Source organism: Gossypium arboreum, chromosome 6, assembly GCF_025698485.1.
Source record: "Gossypium arboreum isolate Shixiya-1 chromosome 6, ASM2569848v2, whole genome shotgun sequence".
Classification (NCBI taxonomy): Eukaryota; Viridiplantae; Streptophyta; class Magnoliopsida; order Malvales; family Malvaceae; genus Gossypium; species Gossypium arboreum.
The window spans coordinates 142,546,752-142,566,730 of record NC_069075.1 but is presented as its reverse complement, the minus strand read 5'-3'; the positions used below and the strand labels follow the sequence as shown (position 1 = coordinate 142,566,730).

The 19,979-nt window shown below is 31.6% G+C and overlaps 3 protein-coding genes across 7 annotated transcripts; all 3 read left to right on the top strand.

The window, feature by feature from the left end:
• Nucleotides 1-1,854: 1,854 nt before the first annotated feature.
• Nucleotides 1,855-4,754, top strand: LOC108483786 (proteasome subunit alpha type-1-B). Of its 3 annotated transcripts, none has more exons than XR_001871143.2 (3): nucleotides 1,855-2,344; nucleotides 3,747-4,292; nucleotides 4,518-4,754. XR_001871143.2 is itself a non-coding variant. In XM_017787366.2 (2 exons), exons 1-2 carry the CDS (start codon nucleotides 1,994-1,996, stop codon nucleotides 4,227-4,229), a joined length of 834 nt encoding a protein of 277 aa, XP_017642855.1. In that variant the 5' UTR covers nucleotides 1,856-1,993; the 3' UTR covers nucleotides 4,230-4,438. The 3 variants fall into 3 exon arrangements, 1 of the variants encoding a protein (XP_017642855.1); XR_001871144.2 differs by having other exon boundaries at nucleotides 4,462-4,754; XM_017787366.2 differs by lacking the exon at nucleotides 4,518-4,754 and having other exon boundaries at nucleotides 1,856-2,344; nucleotides 3,747-4,438.
• Nucleotides 4,755-5,867: 1,113 nt separating this feature from the next.
• LOC108482460 (protein RER1B-like) lies at nucleotides 5,868-10,347 on the top strand. Of its 2 annotated transcripts, XM_017785594.2 has the most exons (5): nucleotides 5,868-5,955; nucleotides 6,155-6,536; nucleotides 7,528-7,708; nucleotides 7,798-9,478; nucleotides 9,565-10,347. In XM_017785594.2, exons 2-4 carry the CDS (start codon nucleotides 6,187-6,189, stop codon nucleotides 7,849-7,851), a joined length of 585 nt encoding a protein of 194 aa, XP_017641083.1. In that variant the 5' UTR covers nucleotides 5,868-5,955; nucleotides 6,155-6,186; the 3' UTR covers nucleotides 7,852-9,478; nucleotides 9,565-10,347. The 2 variants fall into 2 exon arrangements, with proteins under 2 accessions (XP_017641083.1, XP_052885939.1); XM_053029979.1 differs by lacking the exon at nucleotides 5,868-5,955 and having other exon boundaries at nucleotides 5,969-6,536.
• Nucleotides 10,348-17,381: 7,034 nt separating this feature from the next.
• LOC108482999 (tubby-like F-box protein 6) lies at nucleotides 17,382-19,965 on the top strand. 2 transcript variants are annotated; one of them, XM_017786156.2, is made up of 4 exons: nucleotides 17,382-18,234; nucleotides 18,316-18,403; nucleotides 18,914-19,046; nucleotides 19,134-19,965. In XM_017786156.2, exons 1-4 carry the CDS (start codon nucleotides 17,878-17,880, stop codon nucleotides 19,777-19,779), a joined length of 1,224 nt encoding a protein of 407 aa, XP_017641645.2. In that variant the 5' UTR covers nucleotides 17,382-17,877; the 3' UTR covers nucleotides 19,780-19,965. The 2 variants fall into 2 exon arrangements, with proteins under 2 accessions (XP_017641645.2, XP_052885198.1); XM_053029238.1 differs by having other exon boundaries at nucleotides 17,382-18,403.
• Nucleotides 19,966-19,979: the final 14 nt, after the last annotated feature.

The window sequence follows — 19,979 nt, the reverse complement described above, 5'->3', positions numbered from 1 at the left end:
TTTATTTTTAATCGGACCAGCCATTTCTTTAATTTTCAATTCACTAGATTTGGTTAATGTTGATTATGATGATTAATTTAATTTTATAAGCAATGAAAATAGGTCAACTTCTAGTTATGAGTGTTATTTAAATTGGAGAGAAAAGCAAAATTTTAATTTAACTAATTTAAGTGATAAGGTAATATTTTCAACTTGGTCCCTGAACATTTGACAAATTTTTTTAGAGTTGGTTGGGATTGTCACGGGCCACGCACAAACGAAGCCATTGCCTAATGCCCCACTATTTGCTAGGTTAAAGTCTAAACTCAATGGCATGAAAACGTGGTACCTTGAGATTGTGCAACAACATAGTGTCATATCGTTACATAGCCAAAATTGAGAAAAATTTGACAATTTACAGGACTAATTTGGGATAAAATACTTAGGTCTAAATTGAAAAAAGTTATCAAGTTCAGTGATTAAATGTTGCTTTATCTATTAATTCAATTGGTAAACTACAATTAAGGTCCTAAATTATTAGTAAGTTCACATTTTGATCATTCAATTTTAAAAAGTTATAAAATGATCATTGAACTATTTAAAATTTTTTATTTAAGTCGTTGAACTATTAGTGAGTTTTTATTTAAACCATTGGGTTGTTAAGTTTCTTGTTTTAGAAAAAGTTCGATTGGTGTATTAGTACTCGTCAACAAGTGAAAGAACATACATTTGATCAAAGTTGATTTGACAGTTAATGTTAGAGATCGAGAAAGAAAGTTGTTTGGATTTTGGTTTGTAAATTCACGATGTTTAAAATTATTTTATGAAAATAATTGAAGTTGAGGAAGTGAAGGGAAAGAAGAGGTTTTAAGTGGTGTAGACGATACAAATAGAAAAGGATATATAATAATGATTTTAGCAGATCAATGACTCATATGAAAAATTTTAAATAGTTTAATAATCATTTTATAACTTTTTAAAATTGAGTGACTAAAATTTAACCTGTTCACATGATGTTTCACGTGTTATCTTTTGTCACTTAGATGCTTATATACAAAATTTTATATTTTGCAATTAGCTTCACATATCATATGTCATTAGGCAAATTTTATGTTTTAATATCCCTATTAACCAGATACAGACTCAAAATATATACACAAATTATTCAACCATCACACCAATATGGTTTAAATTCCAAAGTATAATATGCACTTCACGCCTGGTTGGTACAAACTTAAGTATAGTCCCATACACTAATCTTACGGCTTGCCAACTATACTCGATTTTTCAAATAAATTTAATAGGGTAACCAATGTTCCAAATACATTTTTATATTGATGGTCACTAAACTAACTATAAATATGACAAAGGCAAGCGCACCTATCAAACAATAGTATAGCTATGGTGAGTAGGGAATATTGTATCCACAAGGACTAAAACTACTAGTAATTAACGTCTTTTTATTATTTAGTCGACAAATTGGAATAATTATGATTTAATCTAAAATTACTAAACTAATTTAAGTAAAAAACACAACAGAGAGTGAAATAGGAAAATAATTTAGGATAACTAAGGAAATAGACAATATCTAGGATAACCTAGACTTCAACTATTATTACGAATCTGAATTAAACGATTTATTCACTTATGTTTTGATCAATAGTATTAAAATTATTTTATTAAGTTTATGTTTATTACAACATTAATTTTTAGTTACAATGCTACTAAGTAAGTATTTTATTATTTCAAAATGTAACACCATCCAATTTATCTAAAAAGAAAAAAAAGTGTTAACAATTGCTCTTGAAATTTGAGGACTAAATATCAAAATTTTGTAAAAGTAAAAGTACTATAAACAAAATTTAACCCTTTTACTATGGGTGTTGTTTTCTTTCTCTTTGTCTTGAAGAAGAAGAAAAGAAGAAAAAAAACGCTCTTAAATTACAGTCCAGAGAAGAAGAAACAAGGGGAAAAATCAAGTTTTTTTTTTTTCTTTTGTAGAATCAAATAGATAATGTTCAGGAACCAATACGATACCGACGTCACTACATGGAGCCCGGCGGGCCGGTTGTTCCAAGTGGAGTACGCGATGGAGGCCGTGAAACAAGGCTCGGCGGCGATCGGACTCCGATCTAAGACCCATGTTGTTTTGGCTTGCGTTAACAAGGCTAATTCCGAGTTGTCTTCTCACCAGAAGAAGATCTTCAAAGTCGACGACCATATCGGTGTCGCCATAGCCGGTCTCACCGCCGACGGACGCGTCCTATCTCGGTATATGCGGAACGAGTGTATCAACTATAGCTTCACGTACGAGTCGCCGCTTCCCGTGGGCCGACTCGTTGTTCAACTCGCCGATAAAGCCCAGGTCTGTTTCAATTTTGTCTCAATTGAATCACTTGGTGATGTTGATTTAGGGTTCTTTTTATAGAGTTGAAATTTTTTCCTTTTTTAGGGTTTGAACTTCAATTGGGTCTCTGCCGAAAAGTCTTCACAAGCATGAAATTTTCAAGTAATTGAAGCTCAAACATAGTTATTGACTTAGCTAGATTACTGTTCTAAATTGAAGATTACTTTACATAGAAGACTATATTATGTAGAAAAAGATTGAAAACATCAAGTAATGTGGAAACTTTAAGTAAATAAGACTATCCAATTGCATTATTGTTGAAATGGCTGATGATTAACACCTAAAAGTACCATGGAGGCGCTTCTCCGTGGAGTTGGATAGTATTTTGCCCCTCTACTCAAAAAACTCAAAAAATAGGCAAATTAGTCCTGTTTGTTAGTTCAAAGAGCCTATTTTTCCTTTACTGTTAAAAACTGACATAGTTGGTGGAATAAGCAGACAATACACTTGGCATTATGCTGACATAATTTTTAGCAAGGATCAGAATGCAATTCAACTTTTAGTACAAGGGCCTCTATGGTATTTTTACTATGATTAACAATGTAAAATGATAACCGAATGTCCAATACATAATAGCAAATGGCAAATGGTTATAGCTGAGGGAATTTCGATCTTATGGTTTGTATATTCCATTATTGAGTTAGCAATACTTGGATGTTGAGGATAAGAGGTTGAATGTACCATGGCATCGAGTGATTAGGGCAAAAGCTTTATGGTATAAAATCAGGTTAGAGAAATTAAAAGAATGTTGTTATGAGTGCCTTCCATTGACTGTTAATCGAAGGTAATCCGTGTGCTTATGTTTAACTGTGCGGGTGTTATCTGATCAAGTAGTGTTTTTAAGATAACTTGTGATAAACCTAGCACGGACCATGTACTTTTGTTGATGTAAGAGGTGAAGATTGTTGGTGCTACACTGCTACTGTGCATTAAATGATGTTAAGTATTTGAGTTTGGTTATAGTTAGTACGGATAAGTTCGTTGTATGATCTCTTTTTTGCTTATGCTGCTTCAATAGTTGGTTTGTTGAAGCTTTCAAAGTTTCTCTTTTGTTTCTTTTCCTCACTGTTCTCTGCTTATTCAGTTTGCTGCTCAAAGTTCTGTATATTTCTCGAATGTAATAGGAGTAGATTCTTGATTCTATTACATACTTGAAGGTCTAATATAATTTGTATATCTTCATTTGTATCGTTATCTAGCAAGCTTTTTGTTTTGCGGTGTTTAATTTGTAACCTGGTTAGAAACTCTCTTTTTTTTTTTTTTTCTGGTGGAACACCGAACCTATTGGATTTCTCGAAAGCCAAACCATGTTATTTGTTTGTGCAATTGAGATGGAAAATGCTTCTGTTTTCGGTGGCAGGTCTGCACCCAACGTTCTTGGAAACGGCCTTATGGTGTTGGTTTGTTGGTGGCTGGCTTGGATGAATCCGGGGCTCATCTCTACTATAACTGCCCAAGTGGAAACTATTTTGAGTACCAAGCTTTTGCCATTGGATCACGCTCGCAAGCTGCAAAAACGTACTTGGAACGCAGGTTTGAGAGCTTTAGAGACACAACACGGGATGATCTGGTCAAGGATGCTCTTATGGCAATAAGGGAGACCCTGCAAGGAGAAACCTTAAAAAGCTCGGTATGTACAGTTACCGTGGTAGGGGTCGGGGAACCATTCCATGTCTTGGATCAAGGAACCGTACAACAAATGATTGATGCCTTCGAAATTGTGGCAGAGCAAGAAGGTCCTGCTGCTGAACCTGATGCTGATGCAGGACAGGAGGCTTCAGCCGAGCCCGAACCTGAACAGGGTGCTGCTGCTGGCGAAGGCGTGGCCCCTATGGATATTTGAGGATGAAAAAACCTGCTTCCCGGTCCTTCTAGATTTTTTTCGACAATGTGCTTGGAAATTCGGGTTAGTCACTATATAAACATTATTGTGTTGGATATTTCGTTGCTAGCCTGAGCTGAAACTTGAAACTACATTTACATTTATACTCAAGATAGTTGTCATTGATGTTGTTGACTTATTTAAGTGTTACTGCCTCTTGAATTATGAAATTTGGTGCAATTCTCTTGGAAAGGCCAATGACAATGTGCATTGGGGTTGCTGACAGAGTCACTCTGTGAACCCGTTCAGGTTTTAGGCAGAATCGGGAGATAAACCTTGGGGATAAAACCAAACATAAACACTCTGAACCCAACATTGGACATGGTTTGGAGGACAACACACTTTGCAAACCTCTTAGACCCTTGTGTTAGGAGTCAGATTGTATTTTGTCCCTTCTTTTAAAAAAATAGATAAATTAGTCCATGTACGTTAGGTCAAATAATTGATCATTCTATTAAAAATTTCATTCAAATCTATTGTTAAAAATTAGTTTATGTATGTCAGGACGAGGTACATTTGGCGATCACATGTTACTATTTGGTTTTTATTAATTATAAGTTTTAATAGTAAAATGAATGAAATATTTAATAAAAAGGATTAATTTATTTTTAATATGATGTATAATAATTATTTGTAAATTTTTTCAGTGGAAGGGATAAAATGTAATTTAACAAAATCTTTATAATATTTTTACCATCAAAATCCCTTTAATAATATACAAAACACATCACCACAAAAATAATGTAATAAATACACAAAGCATATATGCTGTCTTAAGATGATCATGGATAATGGGAATTTGAATATTTGTAAGTATTCGATTTATTTTTGCAGATTTAAATATTGATCATTGCGAATAATGAATTTTGATTAGGATATTCATTAACAAACTCAAATTTTGACATATAAATTCATTAGTCTTTTTACTATTTTTAGATTTTTAATTAATTTCTTTGTAGAGCTAAATATTCAATAAATAATTAATTGATTTGGATTAGGATAGTAGTAATCAAATTTGGATTTGACGTAAATAATTAACATTTTCAAAATTTAAAACAAATTTACAAATTAAAATATACTAGAATGGGATAATATAATTTTGATGTTTGAAGATGTTAATTAGGTTTATTTTATCATTTATGCTTTTTTTTTTACTTTGATCTTTAAACTTGGCAACTAAATTCATATTGATTCTTATATTAGAATTCTGTCAAGATTTGATAATGTGACCAATGTTATTGGAACGACGAATAGATGATTGATTGATATAACAATCTGAACAGATGAGTTGAACCAATTCACTTAGAAATACTTAAAAGTGATAAAAATAAAAAACCGGGATAAAAATCAACAGCTGAGCAAATTGGTTCAGTTTAATAATTTTAGAATTTATAAAAAAATAATTAATTATTATTAGTCTGACAGTCGAACCAATTGAATTAATTGAATCAAGAATCGGTGGTGTAACTTGTTCAATCACCGATCCGATTATTAGAAAACTGAATATGCTATTTGAGATTGTATAACATCTGAAAAATTATATAAAATTAATTTCAAAGTATCTTCAATTTTATATTTATGAAGTTGAGGGATGAAAGCACATAAAAGAGAAGGCCCAATTTAGTGTTATGAACAAAACGTCGTCATGAAGGTGCGTTTGGATGCATTAGACACGGGCGAAATAACTGTAAACTACCTGCAAATTTGTCCTTTTTATTGTTATCAAATTTTCTTACTATTTTCGTGAAATTCGGCATTAAAATCTTCATTTCAATCAAAGGCAACCCGCAAATTAAAAATTTGTTTAAAATTTTAATTAAAACTTATTTATATAAAATAATTTCTAAATTCATCATCCATATTTGATTTTTGTTTTTTGTTTTTAGGGAGGTGTTTAAAAAATTAAATTAAATTTTTAATGGACGGATCCGGTGACGACGTTGCCGCGGTGGTAGCGCCGATAGCGAAGTGGAAGAGCGATTTCTCACGGACGTTTCAGTACTTTTTGGATCGTTCAACGCCACACCTGATGGAAAGATGGCTTGGAAGTCTCGCCATTGCGGCCGTTTACGTCCTTCGCGTTTACTTATTGCAAGGCTTTTATATCGTGTCTTATGGCATTGGGATTTATATATTGAATCTATTGATTGGTTTTTTATCGCCTAAGGTTGATCCTGAACTTGAGCATTTGGATGGTGCTTCGTTGCCGACAAAAGGTTCTGATGAATTCAGACCTTTCATTCGCCGACTTCCAGAGTTTAAGTTTTGGTAAATTTAAATTTAAAACCCGTTTTTCGATTTGGGAATTAAACTTTTTTTATTGTTATGATCGGTAAATTTCATCAAATTCTTTGCATTTAATGACTGGAACTTGAAATGCTGAAATTGGTAAGAATTTATGGAAATATTTACTTTATGAATAGCAAATTAGGATAATAAGCACTGTCTTAGTGATTTATAAGGTGCTAGGAAAAGAAATTGATCGCTTTATTGAAGTTTGTTGATACTAGGCTGAGATGATTGTAGTTGTAGACTGTTCATTTGGTGGGTAGAGAGCCATAGGACATATTATGAGTGTTCAAAGAGGAAGAAAGGTGGTTGAGGGATGAAAATAAATATAGGAGAGAGGCCGGAGAGAGAGATCTCAAAGCCTTGGCCATCTTATAAAAGGTGCTTATGGTTCTTCTTGAGGCGCCATGTCTCGGTTTCATGTTAATTTCGTATTCTTGAAGTTTAGCAGACCTATATATATCACTTCCTCCTAAGGACAATGGGTAAATACGGTGTATGAATTTGTTATCGCAAGCGACCTTAGCTCACAAAACAACCTGCGAGGTTGGCGGATTGTGAGGTGACCTCATGAGGGGTAGGCATAACAAAGTTATCTTTAATTTCTTATATTTTTCACTTTCAGATATTATTAAACTCTATAATTCTCAGTATTTGAGTATTCAAGAACATACATGGACCATAACAAAATCATGCACATATTGACCAATAAAGAATTTGCATGTTCTGTTGATAAACTAGAACAAATCTAGAGTTTATTACACATCTTTTATTTATAGACACATACAAGATCTCACAAGTATACATATTATGCTTCACATCACTCATGCTAGCACCTTTTTTTGTGTGTGTGCCTTGAGCATGAGTCACTATGAGAATTGTAGTGCCTAGAGTGCCATGCGCCCTTTACAACACTGCCAACTATACTGGATCAAAAATGACTTGCTTTTATTTGGTATTATGGCTTCAGGTACTCAATAACAAAAGCTTTTTGCATAGGCTTCTTGATGACTTTCTTTTCAATATTTGATGTTCCTGTCTTTTGGCCCATATTACTCTTCTATTGGATTGCTCTCTTTGTTCTCACGATGAAGCGTCAAATAATGCATATGATCAAGTATAAATATGTTCCATTCAGCATTGGGAAACAGGTCATAGCTTAGATCTTACTTGTGGTAAAACTTGTATAATTGGAACTCCTCATATAACATTTAACTTTTTACCGTTTGGGTTTCAACAGAGGTATACAGGGAAGAAGACCTCTCCCACTGGCGCAGGTTTAGTGACGGATTGAAGGGTTTGTTTACATCCTTTTCTGGAAAAACAATCCAGAAAGTTGCAACCTTTTCTAAGTTCCAATTTTCATTGTTTTAGAATTTTAGAAGGAAGAGTTGTTAATCACATGTATGTATGTCGGGAATTCCGAGTTTTTATTTCGAATGATCGACATCAAAATTGGTTATTCTTCTTTCTCTATAACTTCTTCCTATGTATTAGACTATTAGTCAATATATATTCTTTTCATTGCTTCATTAAAGTTTGTTGATGATACAAGGCTGTGATGGTGGTTGTAGAAGATTCATTCAATGGGTGGGTAGAGAGTCGTAGGACGTATTATGAGTGCTCAAAGAAGAAGAAAGGTCATTGAGGAATGAGAATAGTGAAAAGAGAGAGAAAGAGAACAGGAAGCCTTGGCGCTAGGGGGATCTTATTAAGGGTCTCGCTGCTCTTTCTTGAGGTGCCACATGTCGGTCTCTTATTGGTTCCATATTCAGGGAGCTAAGTCAATTTATTGACAAATTTCCTCCTAAGTATAAGTTGTCTTGTAAGGACATCGGGTAAATAACGATGTACGTATATGTCACCTTTGCCAGATGTGTGTTCCCCGTGCTGTGGGTTTGCGAGGTAGAGAGTTCATTGGCCCTCGTCAGCAGGATTTTGTTCTTGCAGGAGATCTTAGCTCGTGGAACACTCCGCGTGGCTGGCGGGTTGTGAGGTGATCTTGTGAGGTGTAGGCATAACAAGGTTATCTTTAGAAGGAAGAGTCGTTAACCGTATGTATGTATTTATGTTGGGAATTCCGGGTTTTTATTTCGAATGATCAACTATGTTCCACATCAAAATTGGTTAATCTTCTTTCTCTAAAGCTTCTTCCCATGTGTTAAGACTATTAGTCAATATATATATTATTTTCATTGCTTCAGGTTTTAGGCCCTTTTCCCCCATGTTTTTAGCTAATAAGAATACTCATTGCTCAAAAACTTATTTTGCTTGCATTGTTGTTTGTTGACCTGATATTGGTTTTTGTGGATGGTATGAAGAAAAGGGTAGTTGTCAAGCAGTCATCAAGGAGAGCTTCTTGGGAATCTTTTCAAGCCTTGATAACACAATATTTGAGGCTTTTAAAAATTATTTTAACTTGTGGATTATTTTTAATGGTGGTTGTATAAACTGAGTGCAGGGGAAATTCTTCAAGAAAATTGACTTTTAGGGATGATGATATATAAAATGCCAGATGGATGCCTAATCATTACACACACGTCTTAGAGAACAACTCTCCAACAACTGAGCCACAGTAATCCCCATGAGTTTCTTTTTTCTTTTCTTTTTTTTTGTTTGTTTTTGACTTTGATTACTTAAGGAAAAGAATATTACAATTTGAGTATTAAGTTTTATAATAGCATTGTTCATTAAACATGGCCAGCTAATTGTTGAAGTGTTTTTTTGTGTCTGTCACTTCCCCTATCTAGCCCTCTCTGGAAAAACCTTACATTAAAGCTCTCCAACAATATTCCGTAGGAAAATAAAAATGGGTGATAGAACCTTTGTTGTGATATTCTTCTTTTGGGCATTTCTTACAATAATCACCCCAACCCTTGTTGTCTGGTCAGAATCTTCCAAACCCTTGTTGGAAATGAATGGTAAGAGCTTAAAAAATCTTCACTTCGTTTAGTATATGTCTGAATGTTATGTTTGAATTGTTTTTGCTTTCCTTTGCCTTTTGCAGGTCAGAAAAATCTGGGAATAAAAGATAGGAGAATGATTGGATATGGAGTGGAACAAGTAAGCAATGCAAGCATATCTTCAACTCAAATGGAGGCAGCAACAACATCCACAACAACTGAACACCATAACTGGAGCTGGTTTCAAGAACTTGAAAGCTTAGCCAGCAAAGTCTTTCAAAAAGCAATGGGGTTGCTGATCAATGTCAGCTAAATTCAATGATAAACCTTCAAAGAAACTGTATGTTTCAATTCCACCGTCATCAGGTTTAAGTGGTAAAAGTAGCATGGAGGTCCTTGTACTAGAAGTCAAATTGTATTTTACCCCTCTACTAAAAAAATAAATAAATTAATCTATGTAGGTTAGATTAAAGTACAAATTGGTTCTTCTGTTAAAAATTTCATTTATTTCTATTGTTAAAAACTGATTTCAGTACACTAGAATGAGGTACATGTGGTATGCCACGTGTAACTGTCTAGTTATTCCGTTAGTCATACTTGTTTTTAACAGTAAATATAGATGAAATTTTTAACAAAATAGAGTAGTTTGCTCTTTAATCTAACGTATATGGACTAATTTATTTATTTTTTTAAGTAAAAAAAGGCAAAATGCAAATTGACTATTAGGAACTTCATGGTACTCTTACCGATTTAAATTTGTTACGTCATTATTGTAAAAAATAATCATAGAAAGCAAATATTTTCAGATATATTGACTCTGTATACAAAAAACACAAAATTATTGGGTAGAGTAGGTTAATGGAAAACAAAACCTTGAGTTTATTGAATGATTTGTTATGTTAGACTTTGGACTAGTTCACAAATTTTAGACTTTGGCTTGTTGTCTCTTGAAAATGACACAATTTATTTTATGATATTGAAAAACATACTGTATGATTGCTTTTTTTTTTTGTTTTGAAAAAGACGATATGTTTGACATTGACAGCTTCATATATAGGGGGCTGCCGAGCTTGATTTTTGTCCTAGTGTGAATTGTCTAAGTTTGGAAGAATAAGGTTAGTTGAGGAAGCTAACAAATGATTTGTTAGTTCTAACTAATGATTCCAATCAAGTTTTCAATACATATGTATATATATACACACGTGTGTGTATATGTATGTATGTTATATAATATTGTGCTGTTAATCAGAGACCATCCAGGCCATGGGCTTTGAACAACCAGGAATCTTCTTGTTGGAGCCCGAGATGATAAAGGGTTGAACTAAAATAGCTGCAAGTGCAAGGTTTGTCTTCTGTTCCATAGCATATAATTAAGGCTAGTTTTTTTCTTTTTACAATGATAATTCACACCTAGATTTCATGGAGTATATGAAGATGTCATAACTTGAGGTTGAAGCTAGTTTATTAGTTATTGCGTCAATAAAGTGATTATTTATGTACTTGATGCACACCAATCAATTGGACGGGTAAGATGAATTTGGATCGGGTGAATTTAGAATTTTAAATTTTAGAATAATTTACTTTAGGTCAATTTAGATTTATTTCATTTTGGTTTTGAGTTCGGGACATTTTATGTTTGGGTTTAAATCATTGTAGATTTTGATAATTTTGGGTTTGAGGAATGTGATTTTCAACTGGGTTATTGCGAGTTTGGATTATTTCAAGTACAAGGTTTAATTTTTTCAGTATGAATGATTATAGAATTTAATCATTTTGAGTTGTATTTACTTTAAATTTGGATCAATTCAAATTTGAATCGATTTCAAATTTAAATCTATTCGAGTTTGTGTTAATTTAAGTTAGACTTTTTAATTTTCTTATTTTAAATAAGACCAAATTAAATTTTAACTCAAATTAATTCAACTCGGATAAAATGTCCAAATATATAATAATATGATGGCATTGTTTTTAATGGTAAGGATAGTGCTTCCTGTTGGGTGTTTTATTTGACCATATCTTGATAATGCAACCTTTACTCTTTAAATTTAGTAATTTTGTTAATTTGATCTTTAAAATTTAAGTGATAATGTGGCACAAACATCATCATAACATAATAAAATTTAGATTTAAGGATTAATTTTGGATAAATTTGAAAGAACTATCAAGTTTTGAGACTAATATGAGCAAAAGAATTCAAGACCATAATGGAAAAAATAATAAGTTAAGAGATTAATGTTATTTTATCCCTTAAAATTAGCTAGTCATTATTCTTTTTTTTAACAACATCAGTAGTCATCCAACTATATTTTTTTTTCCCTTTTCTAGTCATCTAACTATGAAAAGTTACAAAAGAGTCATCTAACTATTAGTAAATTTCTTTTTTGGTCACTCATTATGAAAAGTTATAAAATGGTTATTCGACTATTCAATTTTATCTTTTCCCGTCACCCAACTTCTTTAGATGTTTTAGTGTTTTCATTTTTATATTAGCCCGGTGACCAAAAAAAATAAAATTGATTAGCTGCTTGATCATTTTGTAACTTATTATGGTTGAGTGACCAAAAAAGAAATTTACTAATAGTTAAATGATCATTTTATAATTTTTTTTTATAATTAGATGACAAAAAACGAAAACAAAAACTATAATTGAATCACCTCTACTTATTTTACCCTATATAAAATTCTTAATTGAGCCCATACAAGTGAATTAGGCTCTTATTTAGAACCTTGAAGACCAAATGATAGTAGACACTGATATGTTCCAGGCCCAAAAACATAAAAATGTTTTAGATAGTTATTTGAAAAGTTCCAACATAGTTCTCATGGGTTGGGTCAAGATTTAAGTTTAAAAAGAAATTAAGTTTGAATTTAAAATTTAAACTGTTTAAAAATAGTAAAATTATGTTGTCCGTTTTATTTTTATTCTTCTCAAATTTAAAATTTAATCTCTATATTTTTACATTTTTACATTTAAGAATTCAATCCTCTTAATTTTAGATTTCAAAATTCAAGTATTATTGTTAACACTGTTAAAATTATTTTTGTTAAATTTAGGTTCATTACAACGTTATTTTTTAGTTACATAGCTATTAACTATTAAATATTTTTTTAATTTCAAAATATAAGAATAAAAGTTTAACAAAAAATGTTAAATATTAGCAATTAGACCTGAATTTTAATTTTAAAATTAGAGGATTAAATTCTTGAAAATAAAAATAAAAAATTAAATTCAAAATTTTGAAAGAAGAACATACGGCATATTCTAACCAAAATTATTTTTATATTTATATTATTTCTGAATAGTAAAACGAGCCAAGGTTGAAAAATATAAACCCGAATTCAACTTTAAAAAAAATTAAATTTCTCGATCCATAAATAGGTCTAGACTTTAACCTTAGTCCCAACAAAAAGGTTTTAAACGAATAATAAAAAAAAAAGTAATGGAAATATTTAATTAAACAGTCCCTATCTACATTATTGATTATCCATAGGGGTAGAATACAAGCAACTCCTCACTTTGTTTTAATTTGGTTCTTTCTTGTAGCATAAACTTCTGCCTTTTCTTTTTCACCCACTCTCTCTTAAAACAGTACCAATTCCCCCATTTTACATTATTTAGCCTCACTACAAGCTATTGAAGCAACAACAAAATAGTACCAACCATATGTTACAATATTCTATATGTATGTATGTGTGTGTTTATGTATATTTTGCTCTTTCTTTTTTTTCTCTTTTGTTCTTTAATCACCATCAAAGGAAACCCAAAACAATGACCTTCACGGAATTTCTCCACATCGACAACACGAATACGGGTCGTTATTATTCTCTTTGAGTACCGCAAAGATTCTTTTGAGGTTTTATAACAACACAACTCTTGGTACCATTACTAGAAAAATATAATGATAAATTTAACTCTAGGGGCGAATCTAAATTTTTTTTTAAGAGGGTTGAAATTGAATTATAAATTTTGAGAGTCAAAATATAATTTTATTACATATTAATTTATAATTTCATCATTTTTAAAAAAGATTAAACATAGTGTTTTTTTTTCATCTTGAGGCGTCAAAGTACAATTTTACCATATATAAATTTATAATTTAATGATTTTAAGGAGTTGAAATGTAATTTTCAATTTTTAGGGGGAATGCACCTACTTGACCCTTTGCATTCACTCTATTTAGCCTCTAACGTTTTATTCTTAATTAACAACTTTTAAAAAAAAATTATCCATATCAAGAGTAAAATACATGTAATTTGCCACACGATAGCCACATCAATGCTATTAAAATTTTAATAGTGCAATCAACTTTTCCATTCAAAATAAAGAATTTTGACTGAACTTCGAAAGTTAAGGACCAAAGTGATCCAAAAAAAAAAAAATTAAAACTTCAATGACAAAATGAATAAACATTAAAGAGTAAATATGTTTTATAACTTTAGAGAAATGAACTCCTATATGAAGAATTTATGAATTTATGTTTGAAGAGCTATGCTTTAACTTTAAAAAGACGATGAACATTCAAAGAAAACAATATTAATTTATGCTTGTAAAGTTGACACAAACACTAATTTTGAAAATAAAAGTAGGTGACTTTTGTAATCATAACACATTAGGTAAAGTAGGGACTATAATTTGGTTGACATACCAAAAAATTTCATCATTAATTTGCATTTTTATTTGCAATGGGAGACAAATAGTTGCCCCTAACACCCAAACCTTATCCAAGTCTTATCAAGTTTATGTCCTTGTGGGCATCCCTACTTGTTTGGCAAACTTCCAACTTGCAAAAAAAGATTACTTATTTTCATCCAAAATGGTAATGCCATACACTTCTTGCATGAAAAAAAGGGCTCCACACATCTCACTTCATGATATATTTTTTAAAATATTATCTATTTTATTTTGAATTTTTAAAATAGGGACTAAATTAACAATTTTATAAAATTGAGAGTTAAATTTATTAATTTTGTTAGAATTAAGAATAAATTTATAAAATTTATAAACATTAAAAAATAAATTTATTATTATGTAAATAAAAAAAGTCACATTACCTTTTGCTTAATAATTGAACCAAAACGGGAATACCATACACATCATGCATGATGGGGGTAAAAAAGGGCTCCATATTTCACTTCATGACATTTTTTTAAAAATTTAAATATTTTTATTGAAAATATAAATATAAATATATTTTATGAATGTTTTAGAATAAGGATTAAATTAATAAGATATGTACAATTGAGGCTTAGATTTATTAATTTTTTAGAATTCAGATCAAATTGATAGAATTTGTAAATATTAGATAGCTAACTTTGTTAGTATGCCAATAAATAAGGATAAGTCAGCATTATGTTAATGATTTAACAAAGAAACAACCAAATTATCAAATGCTGATAATATTAGTAAATCGGAAAATATTAGAGTTGAGTGACGAAAACAAAACTTATTAACAATTGAATGACTAAGTGTGCAATTTAACCCTTTATTTATTTATTTATTTATTTATTTTTGCTTTGCTTTGCTTTGCTTCTAGTTGACCCCATTGTAAAGCTTGTCTGCATTTATATGCTCTTATATCCCAATACTAGAAAGTTCACAACTAAAGCAATCAGTTTCCTTTTTTCCTTATTTTACAATACAAACAGATAGGCACAGAAGTTAGCACTTTAATCAGCTAGAAATTGTCCAGACCTAAACTTGAACATTTGATTCGATTAATTGAAACGAAAATTTAGCTTATCCTGATTTGATCATAAAAGAATCAATAGTTCAAACTCATTGAATTCTGATTCGACTAGAAAATCTAACTCTCAAATTCGAATAATTTAGATTTAAAAGATACAACCTTTTAACCTCAAAAGATCATAAAATTTTAAAATTCGATTCGACCTAATTTGAACTAACCTAATCTAAACCTAATGTAATAGGAGTTAGTGGGAGCCTTGTGCCCTCAATTCCCCAATTTAGAAAATTTTCATCAAGTCCTTGAAAAGTTGTCAATTAAAACTTTTCAATTAAAAAAAATGCTCCTTAATCCTCACAATTTTTTTTGAAAATTTTAAAGGCATGTGCTGATAGTGACTAGCTCAAATTCATTCAAACTAGATAAAAGTATTATAAAGGTTCTTATAATGAGAATCGGATTACTTTTTCTTTACTAAAAAATAAGTAAATTAGTCCATATATGTTAAATCAAAGAGTAAATCTATCCCTTCTATTACAAATTTTTTTCATTTCTACTATTAAAAACTGGCGTGACTAATAGAAGAATCAAGCAGTTACATTTGGCGTACCACATGCATCTTGTATTGACGTACATGGATCAATTTTTAAATGGATGAAATTTTTTTACAGATAGATCAATTTACTATTTGATTTAACGTACAAAGATTAATTTACCAATTTTTTAAATAAAGGAAATAAAATACAATCTAATTTCTAATATAAGAAGTAAGAACTCGACCATAGTTTAGGTGGGGAATTATTTTGGTGGCCATGGAAGAACACTTTGAGTTTCATATTCCTTTAAATTATATGCAGAATCCAGTTTTGTAGCTAGCATTCACCACAATCTAAACCCCACATTAAACTTTTGAAATCTTTTTCTTGCCCCCTCAACTTTATAAATTCATTTTATTAAGCCCATAAATTCATATTAAAAAAAAAAAGGTCCTATGAAAGATACTGTATAACACTAATATTTTAAAGCACTACCAGCAGTTTTCGGCTGTCAGGTCAAGGGTCTCCTCTAGGTTTCGCCGGTTGGTGAGTGGACCCTAATGTTGTGATCCTCACATTAATCCCTACATGATTTGATTCCATCTCATCATAATAAAAAAACTTCGAATTTCAATTGAATTTAAACTTAAAATATTTAAAGTTAGAATGACATAAATTAAATTTCGATGCCAAGTATAAATCACAAGACTCGAACTTGAAATGATTCGAATATAAATTTTTAATTTAAAAGATAAAACATGAAATGATCTGACATAAAATTTTAACTAACATATTAGAATGACCCAACTCAAATTAATCGACTTAAATTGATTGGACAGGAATCAGTTCAACCTGCAAAATGCATAAAAATTATATAGTTGTTTTCGACCGATATCTATTCAATTGATTAAATAGATTAAATAAGATTAGCATCAAATTATTTAATAAATTAAATATATTGTTAACTATATAAAAGTGAAAAAAAAATGATGGCATTCCTTGCTATAATTCAAAGCATGCATGACTAAATCATTTTCCTATACATTAGAGTTCCTTTTGGAAACATATTACTTAAGGTAAATGCTTTTCTTATGTATATAAAATAATTATTTACTACATCAATGTATAAGCTTTTTAGTTTTATAAATGGGTTGTTGATCGAGTTTTAATTCGATTGGCATGTGCATTGTTGTTAGTATAAGAGGACGTGGGTCTGAATGTATTGAAGTACATTATTTTCCTATTTAAGGGTTCGATTGATATGTGCAAAATGATCGCTGAATTATTGAAAAGTTTTTATTTAAGTCACTGGGTTGTTAAATTTTTTTTTAAATGTTTGACTAATGAGCTTCAAACGATGAATTGACGATTGATACGATAGATCAGTACCCATCGACAAGAGAGCTTTCGATTAGTGCGAGCAGTTTGCGTTTTAATAGTTTCATGATTTAAATAAAATTTTTTAAATAATTTAATGACTATTTTATAACCTTTTAAAGTTGAATTATCAAAATATTAATTTATTATTAATGGATTGATATTGAGATTAGTTTAAAAAACTAACACTTTTGGTGAATTTCAATTAACCTGAATTAATATTAAATAATAAAAATAAATTTTAAATTTAATTATAAAATATATAAGTATTAATATAAATTATATTTTAAACATTTAAAATATATATTTCAAACAGTTAACCAACACATAAAAAGCCCGCCAATTAAAATTAACGGAAAATTAACAATAAAACAAAAAACCCGGTTTTGTTTAAATTATAATCAAAGAGAAACTGAAAGAGAAAAGCAGAAAAGCAGAACCTTCATTGTGTGGTAATCCTCACAATCGCAGAGCAACTTACGGCAGCGGTAACGACGGAGACGGCGAAGATGGAGAGAGGAGGAGCTAGAGAAAGGAATAAAAGAAAACAACGAACAACCAAACCACTGGTCTAATCGTTTCAAAAAACAGTAAAATTATTAGATTGAGATTTTCTCTTTCATGTGATTGTAATTTGTGTTACGTCTCATTTTCAATCTCGTCGTTTCGAGTTTTCCGATGAATTTGTCTCTCCGTTTTGTAAATTTTGATATATTTTTCCCTTTTTTCGAAGAATTTTTTGTTTCTGTATCAAAGATTTCTCTCTTTTCTTTCTGTTTTTGACAATTTAGGACCCTATTATTTCAATTTAGCTTTGAAAATGTCATTTACAAGCTTTGTATGGGAGATTGGGAATATATCAAATAAAAGTTCAAGGAAGAGACATAGGCTTCGTCGAGGTCAAGCTCATATTAATCCAGAAGCTTCTTTCTCTTCTTCACCTGGCTCACCTGGTTCTTCAACTGTACAAATCGAACAAAGGAAATGGGCAAATTTGCCTCCGGAATTACTCTTAGATATAATTCAAAGAGTAGAACAAAGGGAACAATGTTGGCCTGGAAGGAGAGATGTGGTTGCTTGTGCTTCAGTTTGTCGTTCATGGAGGGAAATTACTAAAGACATTGTTAAAACACCTGAGCTTTGTGGCTTCTTAACTTTCCCAATATCTTTAAAGCAGGTAAATTTTGATATATTTTTACCTTCTTTTTTTTTGCTCGTTATGATTAAAAAAAATCGGGTGTCTTTTTTTTTTTTAAAGCCTGGACCAAGGGATACGCCGATTCAATGCTTTATTAGAAGGGAGAGAGCAACTTCAACATTTCGATTGTATATGGGTCTCAGTCCTGGTAATTTTTCTATTTTTTTTGGGTGAAAATGTATGTTCTGATTCTTGTTGAGGGGGAGACTCCTTAGGGAGAAGTATTGAGTGTTGTCCACTGAGCAGTGGGTTCAACCCCAACAATGTCAAGTTATTGTCCTGTGTCGGGGTTTTGTCTCCCACCTCTGTCGAGAGCTGTGTACATTCATGGAGGAAGAGCACCTAAGTGTAGATACGACTTGCAATGCTCAGGCCTCAGAGGAGAGATGTTAGTATAGCGCATAACAATAATTATGGAAATCACCTAAATTTGGGAGACTCGATCCATCAACCAAAAGCTTATAATCCACATACTTGCAAGTACGGTACCACTTGAGCTACCTTGACATTGTTAAGGGTCTAATTGGCTGCTTGACGGATGCAACTTAGAAGAGTTCTCCTAAAAGAGTTGGCTTACCTCAAAAATTCTTCAAACTGTGTTTCAGCTTAGTATTATGTTCATATAACTGATATTTATTAGTATGTTATGAATTTAAAGCTTTGTCAGGTGAGTTGAGTAAACTGTTACTAGCAGCAAAAAGGGTCAGAAGGGCCACTGGTACTGATTTTGTTATATCTTTAGTTGGGGATGATTTCTCTAGATCAAGTAACAAGTATGTTGGAAAACTCAGGTAAGCTTTTAGATATATTGAACTGTTACTTTCTTAAGGATTGGTCGGTTCCTTCTTTTGTTGAATTTAAGTGTGAAGCTTTAACAGGTCTAATTTCCTGGGGACCAAGTTCAACATTTTCGACAGTCAACCTTCAAGAGATTCTACGGTCTGCTCCAGTTGCGAATTGTGTCGAAAAACTCATCCAGGGAAGGTGGCTCCAAGGGTAACTACGAGTAACTATAACACTGCCAAAATATCTTATGAGCTCAATATTCTTCGCACTAGAGGTCCAAGGAGAATGCAGTGTATCATGAACTCGATCCCCGTCTCCGCCATTGAAGAAGGAGGAACTGCTCCTACACCTACGGCATTTACAAATTGCCTTGATGAGCATTCTTCTCCCTTGTTAGATTCAGCAGGAAGAAGGCCACAAGTTGGGTCCACTTCTAGATCAATGCAAAATGTACCCTTAGTCTTGAAAAATAAAGCTCCTAGATGGCATGAGCAGTTGCAGTGTTGGTGCTTAAATTTTAAAGGACGAGTTACAGTGGCTTCCGTAAAGAATTTCCAGTTGGTGGCTGCTGTGGAGCCTAGTGAAAATGTTACAATAACTGAACAAGAAAACGTGATTCTGCAATTTGGGAAGATTGGCAAGGACATTTTCACCATGGATTATTGTTATCCACTCTCTGCCTTCCAAGCATTTGCAATCTGCTTAAGCAGCTTTGATACAAAACCAGTATGTGAATAACAATTCTCTTGTTCCCTCTACTGGCATGATTATGCTAGGTTTCATTATATTTTGGTTGTAATTTGTAAATATTCTCCTTGGATGTACGTTAGGCTAGCCATTTTACCGGCAACTGCCTTCATTACTCTGCAATCTACATGCTTCTGTAATGCCAAGTTTAGTATCTATATTTATATTTGGAAGGCACTTACCAGACTCCC